The following is a 19,923-nucleotide window of genomic DNA, read 5'->3' on the forward strand; positions in this document are numbered from 1 at the left end:
CTAATGGAAAATAAAGGCGAGAGGAGGGCTGAAACAGAGAACAAACGCGGATGCAAAAGTAAAGGAAACCGGTGAAAAAGTAAGGCGGCGAAAAGGCCAACAGACGTCACTCTATCTGGTCACGCACCCCGACTCCCCCGCGGCCGGGCGAGGCGCTCTTCCTCCGCTTGTAGCCTCCCCGCAGCGGGTGCGAGTCACCATCGCTTAGGATAAGGCCGGGCCCGTAGTCCCACGAGGGAACCCCACACCCGCACCCCAGAAATCCGCTTCTCAGGGGCCCTGCGGCAGCCCGGGGGTGGAGGGGGGTGGGGTTGGCGCGGGGCATAAGGACTACATCTCCCAGGATGCATCGCACTAGCGCGCTTGCGCTGTGCGGCCGGCGGCGGCGGTCTGTTCTCCGCTGAGGAGGAGTGGGGCAGAGGAGGGAGGCAGCGGGTGAGAGTTCAGAGTTCAGCAGCAGCAGCCCGAGCCCATGATTCCCATATGCCCGGTAGTTTCTTTCACCTATGGTGAGTCTAATGTGGCCCGTGGAGGCCTCTGCCATGCCCTTCCCCAGCCTCGGGCGGCGGGTAGGCGCGGGGGTTGGGGCCAGCTCCGGGGAGGAGGCGGCGGCCGCCACCCGGGCGTGCGAGTGAGTGAGGGAGTGCGGGGAGGGAGGCGGACGGCGGTGCGGCCGCGGCCCGGCCGGCCAGGGCGGCTTCTCACGGCCCCTTTTCTCTCCCTTGCCATTCCTCGGCGCCCCGACCTATTCACGGCTGCCCTCCCGCCATGGGACCTGACTCTCCGTGCCCGCCGCAGTGCCCAGCCGGCTGGGGGAAGATGCCAAAATGGCGACCGGCAACTACTTTGGATTCACCCACAGCGGGGCGGCGGCGGCGGCGGCTGCGGCCCAGTATAGGTAACGGCTCCCCGCCTTCTCCCTTTTCTCTCCCTCCGCGCCCCGCGGTCGGTCTGCCGCCGACGCTCCGGCCCGCGACCGCATCCGCCCCCGCCCCCCCAGCACCGCCCCGAGCCCGGGCCCCGCGGCAGGCGCGGTCGGGCCCCGCACCCTTCCCACACCCGCCCTTCCCTGCCCTGTCGCCCTCCGCCTGGTCCGGCCGGCGTCGGAGAGCGGCCCCCCGAGGGGCAGAGATGGGGGAGGAATGACTCCCGAGGGGTGGGAACGTGGGGACGTGGAGGGCCGCTGGGGCCTTCGACGGCCCCGGAGGTAAAATGGCCTCCCGCGGCCTTGGAGCGGAGCCGAGCCGCCCGCTGCGGCCCCTCGTCTTCCCTGTCCCTGCCTCCATCCTGACAGCCCCCACCTCTTATCTTCCTTTGGCTCGGGGAATGGAGAGAGTGAGCGAAGGGGCCTCGCACCGAGTGCGGAGTCAGCGGCCTCTACCGCGACGCCCCCGGAGCCCAGTTAACAACAACACATCTTTGTCGATACCTTCCCTTGGCCCCGGGTCCCCGACACCCCCGCCCTCCCCTAGCCCCTCAAATTAACTGCCAGTTTGCCAGCGTCATTGCATCCATCCCATTCCCTTTGGTTTTCTTGCTCCGAGAGATGTTAATATGCCAACCACCTGTGAATTGTTAAGCTATGAGTCTGAAAAAGATGTGCGAAGTTCCTAGTGCAGATGATGCGTGTATCGTCCTTGTAGCCATTGAGGACGGTTCCAGGTGGACCGGTGGTTCTCCTTTGGGGTCTTTTTCCCCTGGGGAAAAGAAAATGCGAGTGGCTGTATACTGAGTCGTTGTAATGTCTGGATTGAATCCTCTACCTTCAGATAGCTGTCATTACTAAAGTAGCTGGAAGTCCTTATACATCTTATCGCAAAAAGAAGAGACAAAATCGTGTATTTATTGAACTGTTATGAATCAAAGTGAGACAGTCTCTTGGTTCATGCAATAAGCATACATACCTTAGCGTATTTAGGATCATCATGGTTAAATTCAGACAGCTTTTTTTCCATCTCATTTACCTTAGGCTAGTCGTGTATTTAAAAGAGGCTCATTGGAAAACAAATTTTAATCGCAGTATCTTCATGATTTTTATGACATTTAGGACATATTTTTTTTTGAGTTTCCTCTGTAAAATGGGATATTGGTCAATATTTGGAGGCTGAAAATTCTAAAGGAAAAAAAAGTTACTTCATTTTATGGAATCTTATGATACAATTTACTGTTTTACTACACATTACTGATAAAGGAAAAAAATCTATCAATCAAAATAGATGAAATACCCCCATTTTTTTTTTAAAGTCTCTTGAGGCCAGTGCTGAGAAAAATGACTGGAATTATGTATCATCAGAGCAAAATTGTGGGACATTTCAGATATTAACGTGTCATTTGTTTTACAGACTTAGATGCTAAACAAGCAAAGTTTTGTGAAGGGAGAAAACATAGTCAAACTAAATAATTTTTTTTCTGAGAAATGGCCTCTGCCCATAAATCTATTGCTAATGAGTAACATGTGTTCTAGAAAATACTGTGTTTAACCATTAAATTTTTCTGTTCATTTTGTTTAATATTTTTTGGTTTTCTTGGTAGTCACTGAATGACAAATTTGCATTTTAACTGTTTAGGTACTGAAAATTGGGAGCAGGAGTTTTGCAGTTTTTAAAGTTTTTTCTTTCCAAAATGCAGGCCTATAGATTTAAAAATTTTTTCAATCCAATCAGTATTGTGAGAATGTTGAATACCAGCTTAAGTAAGCTTGATAAATCCTGGTTACTGAATTGATTTATAATGTATGCTTTAAAAGACTAGTCTTGGGGCTGGAGAGATGGCTCAGTGGTTAAGAGCACTGACCTCCTTCCTAGTGGTCCTGAATTCAAATCCCAGCAAACACATAGTGACTCACAACCATCTGTAATGGGATCCAGAGCCCTCTTCTGGTGTGTCTGAAGACAGCTGCAGTGAATTCATATAAATAAAATAAATCTTTTAAAAAAAAAAAAAAAAGGCTAGTCTTGCTGTTAACTGCATATATCACCAGAAGTAATTATTAAGACACTGTTTTTTTTTACAGAGACATAAATGAAAATCACTGGTGTTTAAACTCAAGAATTCATGTGCAATAATGCTAATGTTTGAGGAAGATGAATACTAACAATGTTGTTGATTCTAGGTAGAAATAGTTATAATAGAACTTTAAGAGGTGGAAAACCTTAGTTTGCATGTATATATTATGTATCTGTTCCTTAATTTGAAAGATCTCGAACATGGGGAAGTGTTTTAAGTCTTTTACATATGGATAAGTTGCTTTGTGGTCATTGACTACCATAACTCGGAGTAAACATCCAAAATCTCAATTCTAGTTATTAGCTTCCCTAGCCATAACAATATATATTTGACTAAATTTACATTAGATTCACCTTTACTCCATGCTGGAAATGGAATGCTAATTCTTCATGCTTGTTGGCAGTTGCTCTACCACTAGCCCTGTCTTTGGTATTTGTAATGATATACTAAAGAATTAGTATATGTTGTAAACAAGTTCCAAATAGATTATCTTCATTTGTGATTAACTCATACTAAACATTTCTGTACTGAGTGGTTATTCAATCCTTGTGCTGCAAAGCCCCACTTTTTGTTTTCCTGGTTTATATGTTTTTTAAGGACAAGGTAAACTTAGGATGCCATTTGTTTTTTGGGAGGTTTTTTTGGTTTTTTGTTTTAAGATTTGCTTCCAGTTGAAAACATTTTTTGAATGTTTTTTATATGTGTGTATATATTTCTGGTAAGATGCTTAGTTTCTGGGTGAAGGGCACAAGACAAAGCAGGTTCTCCCCTGGAAATGATAACCAAGATGGCTTCATGGCGAAAGTGAGTTTAGTTGGAGAGCTCATGTGTTGAGAAGGTATACTGTTCTTTTTTTAAAAAAAAGGAAAAGAAAAAACTTAGGGAAGACACACTCAAAACAAAGATAACGTAGACTATGTTAGCCTCACATTCGGCCTCAAACTGTAGGTCTTTTTGTTTCTACCTTCTAGGTGTTGGGCTTTTAGGCATTACCTTCATACCAAGCAGGTTCCCTTTTATTTTTATTCATTTTTTGTGTTGGAGTCTCATGAGTCTCATGCAACCCTTGAGCTCACTCTGTAGCCAAAGATAACCTGAAATTACTGATCTCTCAGCTTCTATTAGAGCCACACTCAGTTTAGCATAACTCCTTTTATTATTGTACACTGTTTTCCTGTGTGTGTCCATGCCCAGTGATGTACGTGTCCATCACACCTGTGGAGATAAGGTTGCAGCTCTTCAGAAATCCAATTCTCTCTCTCCACCAGAGTCATCTGGCTTGTAGGGCAAGCGCTCTTACCTACTGATCTATCTTGCTGGCCCTAAGGTAATTTTTGATGGGGGACAGGCAAGTTCTGATGTTTTTATAACAGACTTACTTTCATCCTCTTATTGATAGTGAGTTTCTCATAGTACTCAAGGGATTTTTTTTTTCTTTTTTTGAGACAAGGTCTCATCATGTTGCCCTGTCTGGCCTGGAAATCACAAAGAAATGCCTGCTTCTGCCTCCTGAGTACTGGGATTAAAGGCATGTTCCATCACTTCCAGCAGTACTTGAGCTTTTAAAGGGGTTTTATGGGATATACAAATATGTAATAAAAAGGTCATTTATATTCTCCAGTGAGCAGAAATAAAACCTTTTAGTGTTTTAAACAGCCATTTTCTCTTTACTTACTCTTGAGAAAAACCTCAAACATTTCTTGTAAATTTTCATATTTGATCAAATACTTGTCTGTTCTCTGGATAACTTAAATCTTTAGCTGGTACTTAAAATAGTTTTATTTTCCTAGCTGTAACTTGGTATCATTGATGTCTGAATGTTACTCTACCTTCAATAAAGTTGCTATTTAAATAATCATTTGGAAACATTTTTACCATTCTTATCAATATTTATTGAATCTAAAGAATGAAGATTGTATAAGTGTGCAAAATAATTACTCCCCTTATTCTTAAGGCTCTTAGAGATCTTCAGCCTCAGCCTCCAAATCTTAACATTCTAGCCATGAGTCATACATATGTGGTGAGCATTTAAGAATTTTCAGTTAAAAGAAAACAGCTCATCTAATGAGTTTGACATGCCTTTGGGAAATGTATTTCTTTTTTTTTAAGATTTATTTTATTTTATGTGTATGAGTACACTGTAGCTGTACAGATGGCCGTGAGCCATCATGTGTGTGGCTGCTGGGAATTGAACTCAGGACCTTGGCCAGCCCCCGCTTGCGCCGGCTTAATTCACTGTAGCTGTCTTCAGACACACTAGAAGAGGGAGTCAAATCTCATTACAGGTGGTTGTGAGCCACCATGTGGTTGCTGGGATTCGAACTCAGGACCTTCAGAAGAAAAGTCAGTGCTCTTACCCACTGAGCCATCTCGCCAGCCCCTGGGAAATGTATTTCTAAGTGTCTTAGGTCACTAAAATAATTTGGGCAGGCAAATGATCACCTTGCATGGGCTGATTAGCCAGTGACTTTAGGGTTTTACTTTTTCTCTTATACTTTGTACTTGAATGTATAGAGTTAATAACACTGTCTTAAAAGTAAAGAAAGAAAACCCAGGTGAATGAGTTTTGAAACCAATCAGGAAGATAGAACTTTACTGGCTATTAATTTTTTTCAACTTTCTTATATTAGTTTTCCCATTGCTGAGACCCTGGGGTGCATATATGAGTTTGAAATAGTAAAGTTGCCACCTTACACCTCCCTCTCCCAAGAAAAAGGATAGTTGCTATCAGACTTCTGCAATTTCCTATATATTTTACTAATAGCCTTGGGAGTGGGTTGAAAGGACTTGGGTATAGCTGGGTAAGTATTTGCATAGGATGTCTGAGGCCTAGAGTGTAATCCTTAGTTGTAGTGTATAATGGGGAAGGGAGTTCTAGAGTAAGCCAGAATAACCATATATAGAATGTTGAAGTATATGGGTCGGTATGCTTTACATTGCCTTTATGGTAGCACATTGTCTCAAGAAGATTTGAATTGGGAACTAGTTAAACTTAAATTTGAATCTAAGCTCTGTTTCTTTAGTCTATTGGCCAAGTCACTAACTTTTCTAAGATTTTATTTCTTTATCCATCTTTTCTTTAGGTGACGATTAAATACAATACTTCCTAGCCTAGAACATGGTTTTTAGAAAGTGTGCCTACCAATGCTGTAGATTATTAATTTATAGATTTAATTTATGGATTCCCAATTTATGTCTGCCATATGATTACTATAAAATAGGTGTTAGTATTAGTGGTAGGTCTCAGTTTCAATTCAGTAGGGAAGAAAACATTTTTTTTACAGATGGTTTGATTATTCAGTTCATCACATACAGAAAAATGGGAACAAGTAAGTTCAGTAAATTTTCTGTAGCTAAATCATACAAAAATGAACTTCCTTGGGCTGGAGAGATGGCAGTGGTTAAGAGCACTGACTGCTCTTCCAGAGGTCCTGAGTTCTATTCCCAGCAACCCCATGGTGGCTTATGGCCATATGTAATGAGATCTGATGCCCTCTTCTGGTGTGTTTAAAGACAGCTATAGTGTACTCATACATAAATAAATCTTAAAAACAAAAACAAAAAAAACTTCTTGAGTTGGATATGGTGGTGTATATTTGTTATCCCAGTACTAGAGCTAGCTTGAGTAAATTCAAGGCCAACCTGATCTACAGAGGGAGATTTTGTTTGGACTAAACAAATTCACATTCTTGTTACAGCAATGTTTTATAAGTTATTAAATTGCAAATAACTCCTGTTTATGTAAACCAGTGCTCCACAACTAATCTATATCTACAACACTGCCCATGTTTATATATAGCTGTAAACCTACTGAATAGAAATAAAACTAATGAAATCTGCAAGGCTCATTAAGAATGTACAAAAGAATAGTTATAAGAAAGAGGTTATATTAATGAAAAATTTTAAAAATCAAAACTGTTAAATTAAGTCTAGTATAATTCTAGACTTGGGATTTCTGAAAATCCCAAGGTACCTTGATAGAGGGATCTTAGTGATTGTATTGAAGCACTGATTATCCTAAAAGTAGTTAGGACATTGTAAGCAATGATAAGAAGGACTTGGTAAAATAAAATAAGAGGATGGATAGATAGATCATTAGATTAAAGAGTTTAGAATGAGAGCCATGTTTATATAGATGAGTTAGATTGTATCATGTATATGCTTAAAGGTAATTATTTGTTTTGTCACACAACTAGCTACATTATTACTAAGAAATGATAGAGGGTGAAATAAATGAGTCCTTGGGCTTAGAAATGCAGTAATTGGCAGTGTTAGAATTACTTACATTTTTAATCTACTTAGTAAAGATTGAAAGGTTCAACACTGTCCTTATCCATAAACTGTTCATAGCACCATTCTGTTAGGGCCCAAGATTAAGATCATTTTTCAAGTGTGGCATCTTTTCATGTTTGATAAAGCCCTGTGAAATGTAGCTCCTAATGCATAGGGATCAAATTAATAAAATAAACATTGTGATTTTATTTTATTTTTAATATTCTCTATGTTAAAAGGCATTTGAAAGGGTAGTTCACTTGATACTGGTACTTGGTTTTTGAATTCTGTGCTCTCAGAGTTTTACACTTATGCTCAAAGATAAAGACACATGTAGCTTCATACAAATAGCTGTGCTGTGGTCACATTCATTAACTTTTTAAGACTTAGAGTGTATATGTGCACATCCACTGGTGTACAGGAGCGTGGGAATGAAAGTATGAGAAACTATGAGCAGGTGCCAATGGAAAGCAGATTGATCCCCTGGAATTGGAGTTATAGGTAGTCATGAGTTGTATGATGTGGGTGTAGAAAACCAAACCTGGATCTTCTTGAAGAGCATCGGGTGCTATTAATGGCTGAGCTATCTTTCAGCCACCATTCTTGATTTTTCAGGAAATTGGAAGATAAGACTTAAAGTATTTTTTATTGGGAAACAGTTTTATTCTGTGGTCTAGGCTGGACTGAAATTCATCATCTAGTTCAGCTACCTTCAAACTTAAGATAATCCTGCTGCCTCAGCTTGGTGTGATCTATCATACCCGACTTTTAAAACATTTTCATGGAAGTCTACAGAGATTACTCAGCAGGTGAAACACCACACACAGTTCAGTTCTCAGCACCTCTATCAGTTGGCTCACAGCTGCCTTTAAGTTCACCTCCAGGAGATCTAACATGGTATTCTGGCTTCCTAAGGTCACATAACTGGGTGTGTGGGTGTGTATTAGTATATATTTGGTGCTCTTGCAAAAGGACCTGAGTTCAGTTCCTAGAACTCATATAATGGCTTAGAACGATCCCAAACTCTGAGGCCACACCCGTACATATAAAATCTTTTTTAGTACAAGTCTTAAAAAATAAACCTTTAAGAATACTTTTAGATGGTGGTGCATGCCTTTAATCCCAGCACTCAGGTGGCAGAAGCAGGTAGATCTCAGAGTTCCGGGATAGCCAGGGCTACATAGAAAAACATTGTCTCCAAAAGCTTAAGAAACTCGAAGAAACAAGACAAAAAAAAAAAAAAAAAAAAAAAAAAAAAAAGACGATCAAAACATTGTATATGTAAAAGAAAACTGCACATATGTGATAGTTTGGTAATCTGTCAAAATAAGCACACTTGCATAACCCTCACTTTAAACAGAATATTATCATCCTAGGAGGCTTCTACACTCTAATTTTTTTTTTTTTTTTTTTTTTTTTGGCGATTCAGTATTACTTGCGAAGTAATTCACAGTTCTTAATGGTGTTAGCCATTATTCCTTAGGTGTTTGCAAATGGGGTCAGGAAAGGGATAAGGGTTAGAAGGGTAAATCTGGTTATCCTTATGTTTGGTGATTCACTGCTAAAGCAATATACATATATATATATATATATATATATATATATATACACACACATATATACATATATATATATATATATACACACATATATACACACACACACAGAGAAAGTGTGGTGCCTGGCATGTGAACATGTTTTGAGTGACTAACAAAAAGGGTGAATTACAGACATCTGAGACATTTGTAGAGCCAGAGAAACAAGACCAAACTCTCCTTCCATCATGTAGGACCTGGGAATTGAATTCAAGTGATCAGACTCCAGTGCAAGGGCCTTTACCCACTGAGCCATCTCTTCCTTAAAGAGGTTGTTTTTCTTTTTTTCATCTGTGAATAGTCCTTCCCTGAAGAAATGTCAGTGTTTGAGAAGTGGTTTTTGATGCATCCAATTTTAAAGCACTTTATATTACCCAACAGCTTTTAGTATAACTAATACTTTGTTTCTTTTTTGAGCTATTCGGTTATTTATAGTAGTTTAAAGGACTTCAAACAACAGCTTTTTGGGCTGTTGTCTAGTCCATATTGTTGTTGCTGGGCACAATTATTGTCTTATATGATGATTTATTTAAATTGGCCTTCTACCTTAGTGGTCACTCATTCTTCATAAAAGTCCCCCTCCACACACACACACACACACACACTTTGTTTTGACAACAGTGGAAAACTCTCCAATCTCAGCATCTTCAGTATGCTACCTTCAGGCTTCAGTAGTTTTCAGTCTCTTGTTATACAGTTTTTCCTGTGCCTTAGAGAGCTTCTCATTGCCTTTGATGCTTACTGTCTTTCTTTAAGGTATGTTGGTGTGAATTCTGTTGTGTTTACTTCTGCCTGGGGATTGTTAGGGCTCTTAAATCTGAACATTGTTATTGCAATAAAAAAAATACTCTTAATATTTCTTGTTTTTCTTATTTGTAATACCAAGTGGTTAAATTAACATTCTTTTGTTCTGTCCTCCAGGATTTTTTACTGTTAGTGGGTTTTTTTGTTAATTTCTTTGTTTTTATATGTTCTGGGTAATTGTAGGTATTTTCCATTTCACTAATTTTTTAGCCAACTATGTGTAGTCAGTTATGTGAACCTGGGTTTCTAATTGCATATTTTTGTATTGCAGTTTTGAAAGTTGTGCTTGATTCCTTTAAACGTTCACTGGCCCTTTTTTGTTTTTTTGAGACAGTATCTTAATGATACCGCTCCCAAGACCATCTTTGAACTCATACTGACCTTGAATTTGTGGCAGTCTTTCTTCAGCCACTCAGGTACTAAGGATTGCATAGTACAGGGCCGTACCCATCTTCCTCTAGTTTTTTGGGTTTTTTTGTTGTTTGTTGTTGTTGTTTTTGGTTTTGTTTTGTTTTGTTTTTCCTGAAACAGGGTTTCTCTGTGTAACCCTGGCTGTCCTGGAACTCACTCTGTAGACCAGGCTGGCCTGGAACTCAGAAATCCACCTGCCTCTGCCTCCCAAGTGCTGGGATTAAAGGTGTGCGCCACCACTGCCCAACAGCATTTTTTTTTTCTTGTATGTGTGCATGCATGGGCAGCAGCATGTTTTGGAGGTCAGAGAACTACTTGTAGAAGTCAGTTTTCTCCTCTGTGTGGATTGAACTGGTTTGAGGCACATGACTTAACCTGCTAAACCACCTCAACAGCCCAATTTTGTTCTTTGTGTATACATGAAGAGATTGGACAGGGTGTATGTAATTGGGGGGCAAACATGTAGAGTGTGTGGAATCAGACTGAGGTTGACACCTGGTGTCTTTCTCAGTTACTACCCAATTTCCTTTTTAAGACAGGGTCTTTCACTGAATCTGGTGTTCAGCAATGACCAAGCAGGCCCCAGAGGTCTGCCTGTCTCAGCGTATCTGGTGCTGTGATGCAGGCCATCTCCCTGGCCTTACATTTATTCTTAACTATTTTAGTCCTTTTGGTACTACTGTATATTTTGGCTACTGCCTGCTGAGGCAGGAGGATCACAGCCTCAAAGCTAATTTGCAATATATAGTGAAACATTGTCTCAAAAAGAAAACACTAAAGGGGTCTGGGAAGATAGCTCTAGTCCCAGAGGTCTGATGCCCTCATCTGGCTTTCATGGACATCAGGCACGAAGATGATTCACAGAACTATAGGAAAACATTCATACATATGAAAAAATAATTTCTAAAAAAAAGTTAAGGACTTTTTCACTTTCTGGAGACCTGACCTAAAATCTCAGTGTGTTCTACTTTATTCTGGTATCATTTAATTTTATATTACTAAATATCTGTTATATGTAAATTTATCCTAATTAACTTTTTGTTTTTTGAGACAGGGTTTCTCTGTGTAGGCCTGGCTGTCCTGGAATTCACTCTGTAGACCAGGCTGGCCTCAAACTCAGAAATCCGCCTCTGTCTCCTGAGTGCTGGGATCAAAGGCGTGTGCCACCACTGCCCAGCTTATCCTAATCAGCTTTAATGCATTTATTTTTATCTCCTACACTCATACTTTTGGACTTGTCTGTAATTTAGGTAGATACAAAAACTTGTCTTATTCTAACTGTAAGAAGTAGCTACTATAGAGCCAGATACCATGCTATAATTTTAAATCCTACTAGAGACCATTTATAATCCTGTACCACTTAATGGAAAATCTACCCAGTCTAAAGTTAAGATGGCTTTTTTTCAGTTGTACTTCCTGTCCAACTGTAAGATCTTCTCATGGGATCCTCTCTTCATTGTCATTGATTGCTGTGGTTGTCATTTGTTTATGAGAGGGGTCTGAAGCTGTGTAGTCAAGGATGAATTTGAACCAATTATCTTGCCTCTACCGCTTTAGTACTGTGATTATAGGCAGGTGTCACCAGGCCTAGTGATTCTATCTTAAAATTTCTGTTTTTTGTATTCCTGAGCATCTTTTCTGTTAGAGTTTTTGTAATTTGTTTGATTCTAAACCATTGATCTTACCCTGGTCTCTGGCCTGCTGCATGGCTGTTGATCTGGGCTTTCATCTTTCTCCATGTTTGCAAAATCTGTTAGCTTGTTTTACTTTTTGTTTACTCTGAGTACATTTCTTGTAGCTTCCTATGAAAAGGTATATAATGGGAAAAGTTAGCCTCAAATGTCTTTTAAAAGTACTTATTCTCCACAGTTAAGCTGGGCATAGAATTCTATAGAATAACTATCTTCCCTTGAATTTTGAAGACATTACCATATTGTCTATGGCCCACTAGTATCTGATTATTGATTGTAAACTTTACTATTATTTTCCTTTCTGGAAAATTGGACTTCTTTGGGGTTAAAAATTGGAAAGTGTTTCCAAGTTTGGTCCTTTGTTTTTTTTTTTTTGTAGTAGGTTAGGTGATTGAATTTGAAAATAGCATGTTTGCCTTTAGTAGTGGAAATTTTTCTTAATTTCATTCACTTGTTTTTTTTTTCTTTTTGTAGAATTTTTTCTAGTTAGATATTGGATCTCTTTTTCGTTCACATTTTAATCTTCATTTTATGAATATTTCTCTTTATCTTATGTATTATTTCATAAGCTTATCTTCTGTAAAGTTCTTCTTTTATGACCCAAATTAGAGGTTTTAAAAATTGTGTTATTTGGGGATATTTATTTCCTATACTGTCAGACCTGTTTTGCGGTTGAGAATCTGCTTTCTTTAAATACCTGATAATGAATTGTCATCCCCTCTTAAGTTATTTTAATGAAGAAAGCAGCAAGGCTGCCTGAAAAATCTTATTTATTTATTTACTTATTTATATATAGCCTCTCTATATATCCCTGTCTGACTTGGGTCTCTGTGTAAACCAGAGCAAAGGTCCTCCTGCCTCTGCCTCATAAGTGCTGGGGATTTAAAGCTTGTACCACCATGCCCACTTTAAAGAACTATTTCAAGGTTTCTAGCTTACTATTTGATAAGCAGGTAATGAAAGTGTTCATTATTATCCAGAGTAAATCTAAGAATATAGAGAAATTTTACAGTTTAACATTAATAATGCTCTACGTACTTTCTTATTTTACTTTTTAAAATCTTTTTGGGCAGGATCTCATGTAGTCAAGGGTATCTAGAACTTGTACATCACTGAGAATAACTTTGAGTTCCTGGTCCTCCAGCTTCCACTCCAAGTACTGACTTTACAGGTGTACACTACCTTGCCCTAGTTTCTTCTTTTGGTTTTTCAAGACAGGGTTTCTCTGTGTAGCCCTGGCTGTCCTTGAACTCACTCTGTAGACTAGTCTGGCCTCGAACTCAGAAATCTGCCTGCCTCTGCCTCCCAAGTGCTGGGATTAAAGGCGTGTGCCACCATTGCCTGGCTTTTTTTTTTTTTTTTTTTTTTTGCCTAGTTTCTTTCCCATGTTTTAAGTAGAGGAAAGTAGTATCTTTTATGTCTGTAACTCTTGAAGTGTTTCTTTTCTTTTTTTTTTTTTTAAATTCAATGTATTTGGATGTTTTGCTTGTATCTGTGTACCACTTATCTGCCCAGTGCCCTCCAAGGCCAGAAGAGATCTCCTGATTTTACAGATAAGTTGTAAGCCATCAAACCCTGATCCCCTGGAAGAGTGAGCAGCAAGTGCTCTCTTCACTACTGAGCCACTACTTCACTTTCCAGCCCCTTTTGTACTTACTCTTATTAATATTTGCACTTAATTTTATTAATGTTTGGAGATTTTGTTTGTTTGTTTTTGGAGGGCAGTGTTGACAAGGTCTCTTTGTGTGGCCCTGGCTGTCCTAGAACTTGCTTTGTAAACCAGGCTGGTCTCAAACTCACATAGATCTGCTTGCTACTACCTCCTGTGGGCTGGGTTGAAAGCATGATCCACCCTACCCAACTTACATAGCCAGAGTACAGAAATAATAATAATAATTTCACTGAGACAGGAGCCATAAATGAGCATGTAGTCTTCTTCCCTGAGTCACATGCATTCTTAAGTGTTAAGATCATGAAGTATAAGTCAAATTGCCTACCTAGTTGATTTGCTTCAACTCTGTTCCCACCTACTTTTTATTCAATAGGACAAGAAAATAATTTGATTTTCTATTTAGTTTCTCTCCATTTAAAACCAACTGAAAGTGACAAAGTTATATTTACTATTTATAAGAAATAATTACTCGAAGCTTCTTGTCTCTACAGATGGAAGTCAGTTAAATTTAACATTGTATGCAGGGAAATGACACCTTTTATTTTTACTACTATAAAATAGGTATATCCTCTTGATTTTAACTTGTTATTTTGAACTTGGTGTTGACTTGACCTAACCTTCCTTCAATCAAATTCCCAGTGCTTAGGGGTCAAAATCAGGGCCTCTCTCACAGTGGGCTTTGCCCCTGATCTTTGACCTGAATTTTTAAAGTAAATTTATTGGCCTCTGTATTTGATTGGACTAATATAAGCTAGTTTGGTATCTGTATTGTAGCATATTAGGGAAGAGTATTTGAAATTAAAAGAGAATTTTCTGATATTTAAGGTATTATTACAGTAACATAATGGACAGAACAAAAATCAGCTCAGCTACCCTCAGAATTAGGACTACATAATGCATTTGATAGTTCTAGGAGCTAATGATGTAGTTCAGTTGGTAGACTGTTCGTACTATGGGGAAAACTGGAGTTGGGTTTTCCAGCACGCCAAAGACTGAATGAAGCAAAAGAATGAGGGGTTCAGGGTCATCCCTAACTATATAGTAAGTTCAAGGTCAGTCTGGGGTGCAGGAACCTGCCTCAAAACAGCAACAAAAAGAAGATACAGTTTCAGTCCAGATAATGAGTTATGGGGGCCTGGATATGTGAAAGTGAACTGGGTTAGGAAGCCCTGGGAAAAGATGGATGGATGGATGGATGGATGGATGGATGGATGGATGGATGGATAGATAGATAATAGCTTACTACCCTGGTGTCATTTTTTTATAAAGTACTTGGGAAAGGACTTTAATTCATTATTCAGTCTGAGACACTTGGAAAAGTACAAAAATAATATGAATAATTTCACTGAGACAGGAGACATAAGCATATCTATCGTCTTCTTCTCTGAGTCACATGCATTCTTAAGGGTTAGGATCAGGTAGTATTAAGTCAAGTTGCCTACCCTTGTTAGCTGACTTGTTTCATCTCCATTCCCACCTACTTTTGTCCTATATAACAACATTTGGTACCAAGAAATGTGGTTAATTACAGTTGACTATGTATGTGCAGACTCTACATTATGAATAAAGACTGGATGATTGTGTTTGTACTAATGGGCATTATAGGTGTTTTTGTTGTCATCTATTACTTCCTAAACTATAGTTATTTACATGGCATTTTCATTAATATAAACAATAGGAACATCAGGTTTACAGTGTAGGATGTGATGTTTAAATTATGCACATGCTATTCCATTTTAGAAACATGTTTTTGTTTTGTTAAGGATTCTACCAAGGGCCTTTGCATGTGCCAGACAAGAGGCTGTACCACTGAGCTACATTCCTAGCTCTTAAGAACTGTACCCTTTTATGCAAGAAATTGAGCATTTTTGGGTTGTTATTATTAATCATATTATTTTGACCTGGAGCCAGCCTCCTACAGATACCAAAGTGTAATTATATGAGAATCCAAGGCTATATCTGAATTTAAAAATAACTAATTCCTCTTTAGACCATGTAGTGTGTGTGTGTGTGTGTGTGTGTGTGTGTGTGATGTGTAATCAAATCTTACTAGTTAAATGTTTAATACAAGTTTAATAGACTTGGTGTGTTTTTGGTTTAGTTTTTGGAATTAATTCTTATGTAACCAAGAGTGACCTTGAATATCTGACTCCTGCCTTCAGTTCTCAAGTATTTGGGTTACAGTTGTATATCTCTACACCAGTTTTATGGGATACTGAGTATTGAGCCTGGGTTTATAGTGCATTAGATAGGCAAACACTGTACCATCTGAGATACATTAATATTTTTTCTCTCTCTCACACACACTCACAAACACACACACATTTCTGTTTTTTCTGGTGGGGAGGCAGCACCATGAGCCACAGCATGCATGTGGAGATCAGGGCACAGCTTACAGGAGTCTGTTCTCTAAAGAGTATCCATCATGGGCCATCAGGAAGATAAAACTTCAGATGACCTGAGTCAGAGACCTTGAATCCACATAAAGGCAAAAGAGAACCAACTCCACAAAAATCCCTCTGACTTCCACATGTGCACAAGACAAGCCTCCACATACACACACATAATCTTTAAAAACAAAAAACAAAACTATCAAATTGAGGCTTGGAATATAGCTCATTAGTAGAGACTTCACCTAGCATGTGTGAAGCTCTAATTTCAATTTTCAACACTGCAGAGTAAGCAAATAAATGAATAAAATTAAAAAGAATGCCATATTCATAAGAAATGAAATGTTAGTTATAGACAGATTTCCCACCATAAAAATGTGAGCTTATCTTCCCTTTTCTGTAATTGCCATATATGTAGAAGTGTTGGCTAATTTTATATTAAAGTATGGGAGCTTCATCCAATTAAAATTTGATTTTCTTTGGACTCTAAGTTTTTTGTTTGTTTTTTGTTTTTTGTTTTCTTTTTCATATTGGACTGCAATCTGGCACCCTGTAACTTCCATCTGTTGGTTCTAGTTCTGTTCTCTGGAGCAGCATGGAGTAAGTGTCTTCTTTTAGAAGGCAGCTATCACCTTTTCTAGACTCTTCCATTTTGATAGGATATAAAATCCGTATCTATAAGATTCATATTTCCTTTGGTCAAATTTTACTTGATCAGTGTTTTCCATAATACAGGTTAAATATGGTGGCCCAAAATGCTTTACTTCTTATGCTGCCATGCACATAATACAGGATACAGTGTACTTTACAACCCATACTTGTAATTTACTAGTGCTGTATCAGCAGTTCACATCCCCCAGCTATTCTTAACTGTTGGATCCTACTATACCTTGTTGTCAGCTAAAACATTTCAGCTATTGGCTGTCCTTGCTTTTGAGAAGGCATGTGTACCTTGGTAGTACAGCCTTAGCAAGTGAAATGATGAGTATGTTGCTCAGAACTTTTAATGAAAACTAAAGTATGCTATCTTGTGATAATATCTGTATGACTTACATTTTATATAACAGATTCTCATTTTAGAAGTAACATTCCTATAAAAGTTTTAGATGAAAATTCATTTGATTACTGTTTTTGGAAAATGCTTTTGCCTTTTGAGGCTTAAATGGGATGACTGCAAAGCATCTGCCTTAGAGCCCTTTAATCTTCTATTAAATTTTAAAAGAACTTGTATAATGAAATGCTATGTGTAAGCAGGAAAATTTCTCCTATATTTCACAATAAGTTGTATAAGGTCTTTCTGTTGAGATTTTTTTAAAATAATGAGCTTTATATATAAAAATGCTTTTTTAAATTCCTAATTTGGTTCAAGTTTTTTCCTTCCTAGTGCTTCATCTTTGTTACTCTTGCTTTGCAGTGTGATTCATGATCTGAAGTATATTTGAATATACATTGTGATTAAGGAATGAAAATTTAAAAAACTAACAAATAACAGTATTGACTAGAAAATATTGAGTTCAAATTCTTTGCTTTATATACTCAGTGATTATATTACTTGAAAAATATGCTGTTTAATTGGTCATTTTAAGGTGATTCTTTGATTTTTAAAAATTAAATCTTAGTTCTGTGTTTTTTAATTGATAAATAATTTTAAAGTGACTGCTTGATTTTAAAATTAAATTATTATATTTATTCTTCACACTATAGCCAGCAGCCAGCTTCGGGTGTAGCCTATTCCCATCCAACTACAGTTGCTAGCTACACTGTCCATCAGGCTCCAGTAGCTGCCCACACAGTTACTGCTGCTTACGCACCAGCAGCCGCCACAGTTGCAGTTGCCAGGCCTGCTCCAGTTGCTGTTGCAGCTGCTGCAACAGCTGCTGCTTATGGAGGCTATCCCACTGCACACACAGCAACCGACTATGGTTACACCCAGAGGCAACAAGAAGCACCACCACCCCCACCCCCAGCTACTACACAGAACTACCAGGTAAAAACAAAAACTGTCTAGTTCAATAACCTTAACATATGCGTTTAATGGGTTCGGTATGATAGAAGGCCAAAGCCAGTACTTCTAAATGTACTTGCAGTGATGGAGAAAATTTCTTTGCAGTGAGTTTTATATGTTAATTCTCCTTTGCTAGTTTTACCCTACTATACACATTTATATGTGTTTGTTTCATTTTTTAAAAAGTTTTACACAAATCATAGATAAAATGCTCTCATTTTACCCTAAGGTTTTAGAAAAAAGAAACTACACAGGGAATATATATGTCCTTTGTTTATACAATTGGGTACTACTTGTCCATCATAGACAGGGTAGTTTAAAGCTCATGGACATAAGAAAATTAAATATAAATTATATGTTTTGTTATTGAAACTTACCATTTTCTGGTCCTCTTGCTTATACTTTTATGTTGTATGGCCTGGCCCCATGAAAATTCTTTCTCTGATACTATAGGATTCATTTTTAAAGGCAAAGTGAGATTTTGGGTAAAATGGGTTGTTTGATTCAGTAATTTGAGTGTTTTGAAGCTCTGATTAAAATCAAACATACTGCTTGAAGTGCTTTTTATTTTATTTTATTTTTGTTGTTGTTTTGTTTTTTGAGACCAGGTTTCTCTGTATAGCCCTGGCTGTCCTGGAGCTCACTCTGTAGACCAGGCTGGCCTCGAACTCAGAAATCCGCCTGCCTCTGCCTCCCAAGTGCTGGGATTAAAGGCGTGTACCACCACGCCCGGCTTGATTTTATTTTTAAAAGTTATTAATTAGTTATATTTGTATTAAAGCTTGATTGTATTATGTAGTTTATATTATTAATACTGTTTCTTATTATAAGTTAATAATTGATGAGTTAAATTGAAACTATTATGTTTAGGTCTATATAACTATGTTTTGTTTTGTTTTGTTTTGTTTTGTTTGTTATATTTTTAGACAGTAAGGATTTTTTCCCTGCCACTTAAATCAAGCTTTTTTGTTTTTTTGTTTGTTTCATTTCTTTTCTTTAGGACTCATATTCGTATGTTTTTGTTTCATATCTTCTCTTTAGGACTCATATTCGTATGTAAGATCCACAGCCCCTGCTGTAGCTTATGATAGTAAGCAGTACTACCAACAGCCAACAGCAACTGCTGCTGCTGTAGCTGCTGCTGCCCAGCCTCAGCCTTCTGTTGCTGAAACCTACTATCAGACAGGTGGGCTTTATCAACATAAACAGTTTTATTATTAATTATTGGAGTGTATGATTTGTGGTAATCTAATGAAGACAAACTGCAAGGTCTGTCTATAATGGTTCTGTCTGTTTCTTTGTTTTTTGACTACTATAATGCCATTGAGTCACAAAGAGAGATGATTAGGGGAAAAGTTGGTACCCCTTTGTTCTGGAAGTGTATGCCACTGGTGGTTTACAGCATAGGACTATTCTCTTGCTGTAGCAGACAGCGCTGGTAATCAGTGGGTACTTTTATGGACCCATATATTTACCTGTAACAACAGGTGGTTCTGTTACCAACCGCTGATAATGGGTTTCCCTCCCCCAGTTTGTAAAGCAGTTTGTTAAAGAGCCCCCACAAACCTTTAACCCAGTCCACTGTTAGGGTTAGAGTATTGAGCCAGCAACACTGACTGAACATCCATAATGTTGAACACAGTGCATGTAATAGCTCAAATACAGAAAGTTATTTATCTGTGTGGAAGCCTCTGTGTTTGTAGACTTTAAAGGATGAACTTGCTATCTATATAGACTTGAGAAGTTGACCAAAAAGTTTTGTTTTAAGAACAAAATAGCAACACAAAAACAATTTTGAAGAGCTAGGAATTAGCACAGTTGGGAGAGTGTTTGCCCTGTGTGTATGATGTCCTATGTTCAATCCACAACACCAAATTAACTAGACATGGTGGCACATGTCTGTAATCTCAGTATTCAGTAGGGGGAAGCAAAAGGATCAGGAGTTGAAGACTATCCTCAGCTACAAAACAGATTTGAGGCTTGCTAAAATTGAGTAATACCTTATTTTGAAGGTGAATTTAGAAAAGTCTTGGTTTTAGAAAAAAAAAAAAAGTCAAACTAGTTTTACTATTATGAG

General features: G+C 38.4%; 1 protein-coding gene and 1 long non-coding RNA gene across 7 annotated transcripts in view; one reads left to right on the forward strand and one right to left on the reverse strand.

Moving 5' to 3' along the window:
• Positions 1 to 357: 357 nt before the first annotated feature.
• Zfr (zinc finger RNA binding protein) overlaps positions 358 to 19,923 on the forward strand; it is a 67,747-nt gene continuing 48,181 nt past the window's right edge. Inside the window, exons 1-5 of one of the 6 annotated variants that reach the window (XM_031360455.1) lie at positions 358 to 509; positions 799 to 898; positions 16,418 to 16,441; positions 17,546 to 17,828; positions 18,888 to 19,032. In XM_031360455.1, coding sequence (XP_031216315.1) covers positions 473 to 509; positions 799 to 898; positions 16,418 to 16,441; positions 17,546 to 17,828; positions 18,888 to 19,032 — 589 coding nt within the window. In that variant the 5' untranslated portion in view covers positions 358 to 472. Of the gene's footprint in view, positions 510 to 530; positions 632 to 798; positions 899 to 16,417; positions 16,442 to 17,545; positions 17,829 to 18,887; positions 19,033 to 19,923 lie in introns of those variants that run through there. The other 5 variants (XM_031360459.1, XM_031360457.1, XM_031360456.1 and 2 more) reach the window with 5 other exon arrangements.
• LOC116083699 overlaps positions 4,144 to 19,923 on the reverse strand; it is a 28,524-nt gene continuing 12,744 nt past the window's right edge. The window contains exons 2-3 of the long non-coding RNA XR_004115874.1: positions 11,774 to 11,890; positions 4,144 to 4,221 (exon numbers count right to left, since the gene is read on the reverse strand). This is a non-coding gene — a long non-coding RNA (uncharacterized LOC116083699). The remainder of the gene's footprint in view (positions 4,222 to 11,773; positions 11,891 to 19,923) is intronic.

This window comes from Mastomys coucha, unplaced genomic scaffold, assembly GCF_008632895.1.
Source record: "Mastomys coucha isolate ucsf_1 unplaced genomic scaffold, UCSF_Mcou_1 pScaffold8, whole genome shotgun sequence".
Taxonomy (NCBI): domain Eukaryota; kingdom Metazoa; phylum Chordata; class Mammalia; order Rodentia; family Muridae; genus Mastomys; species Mastomys coucha.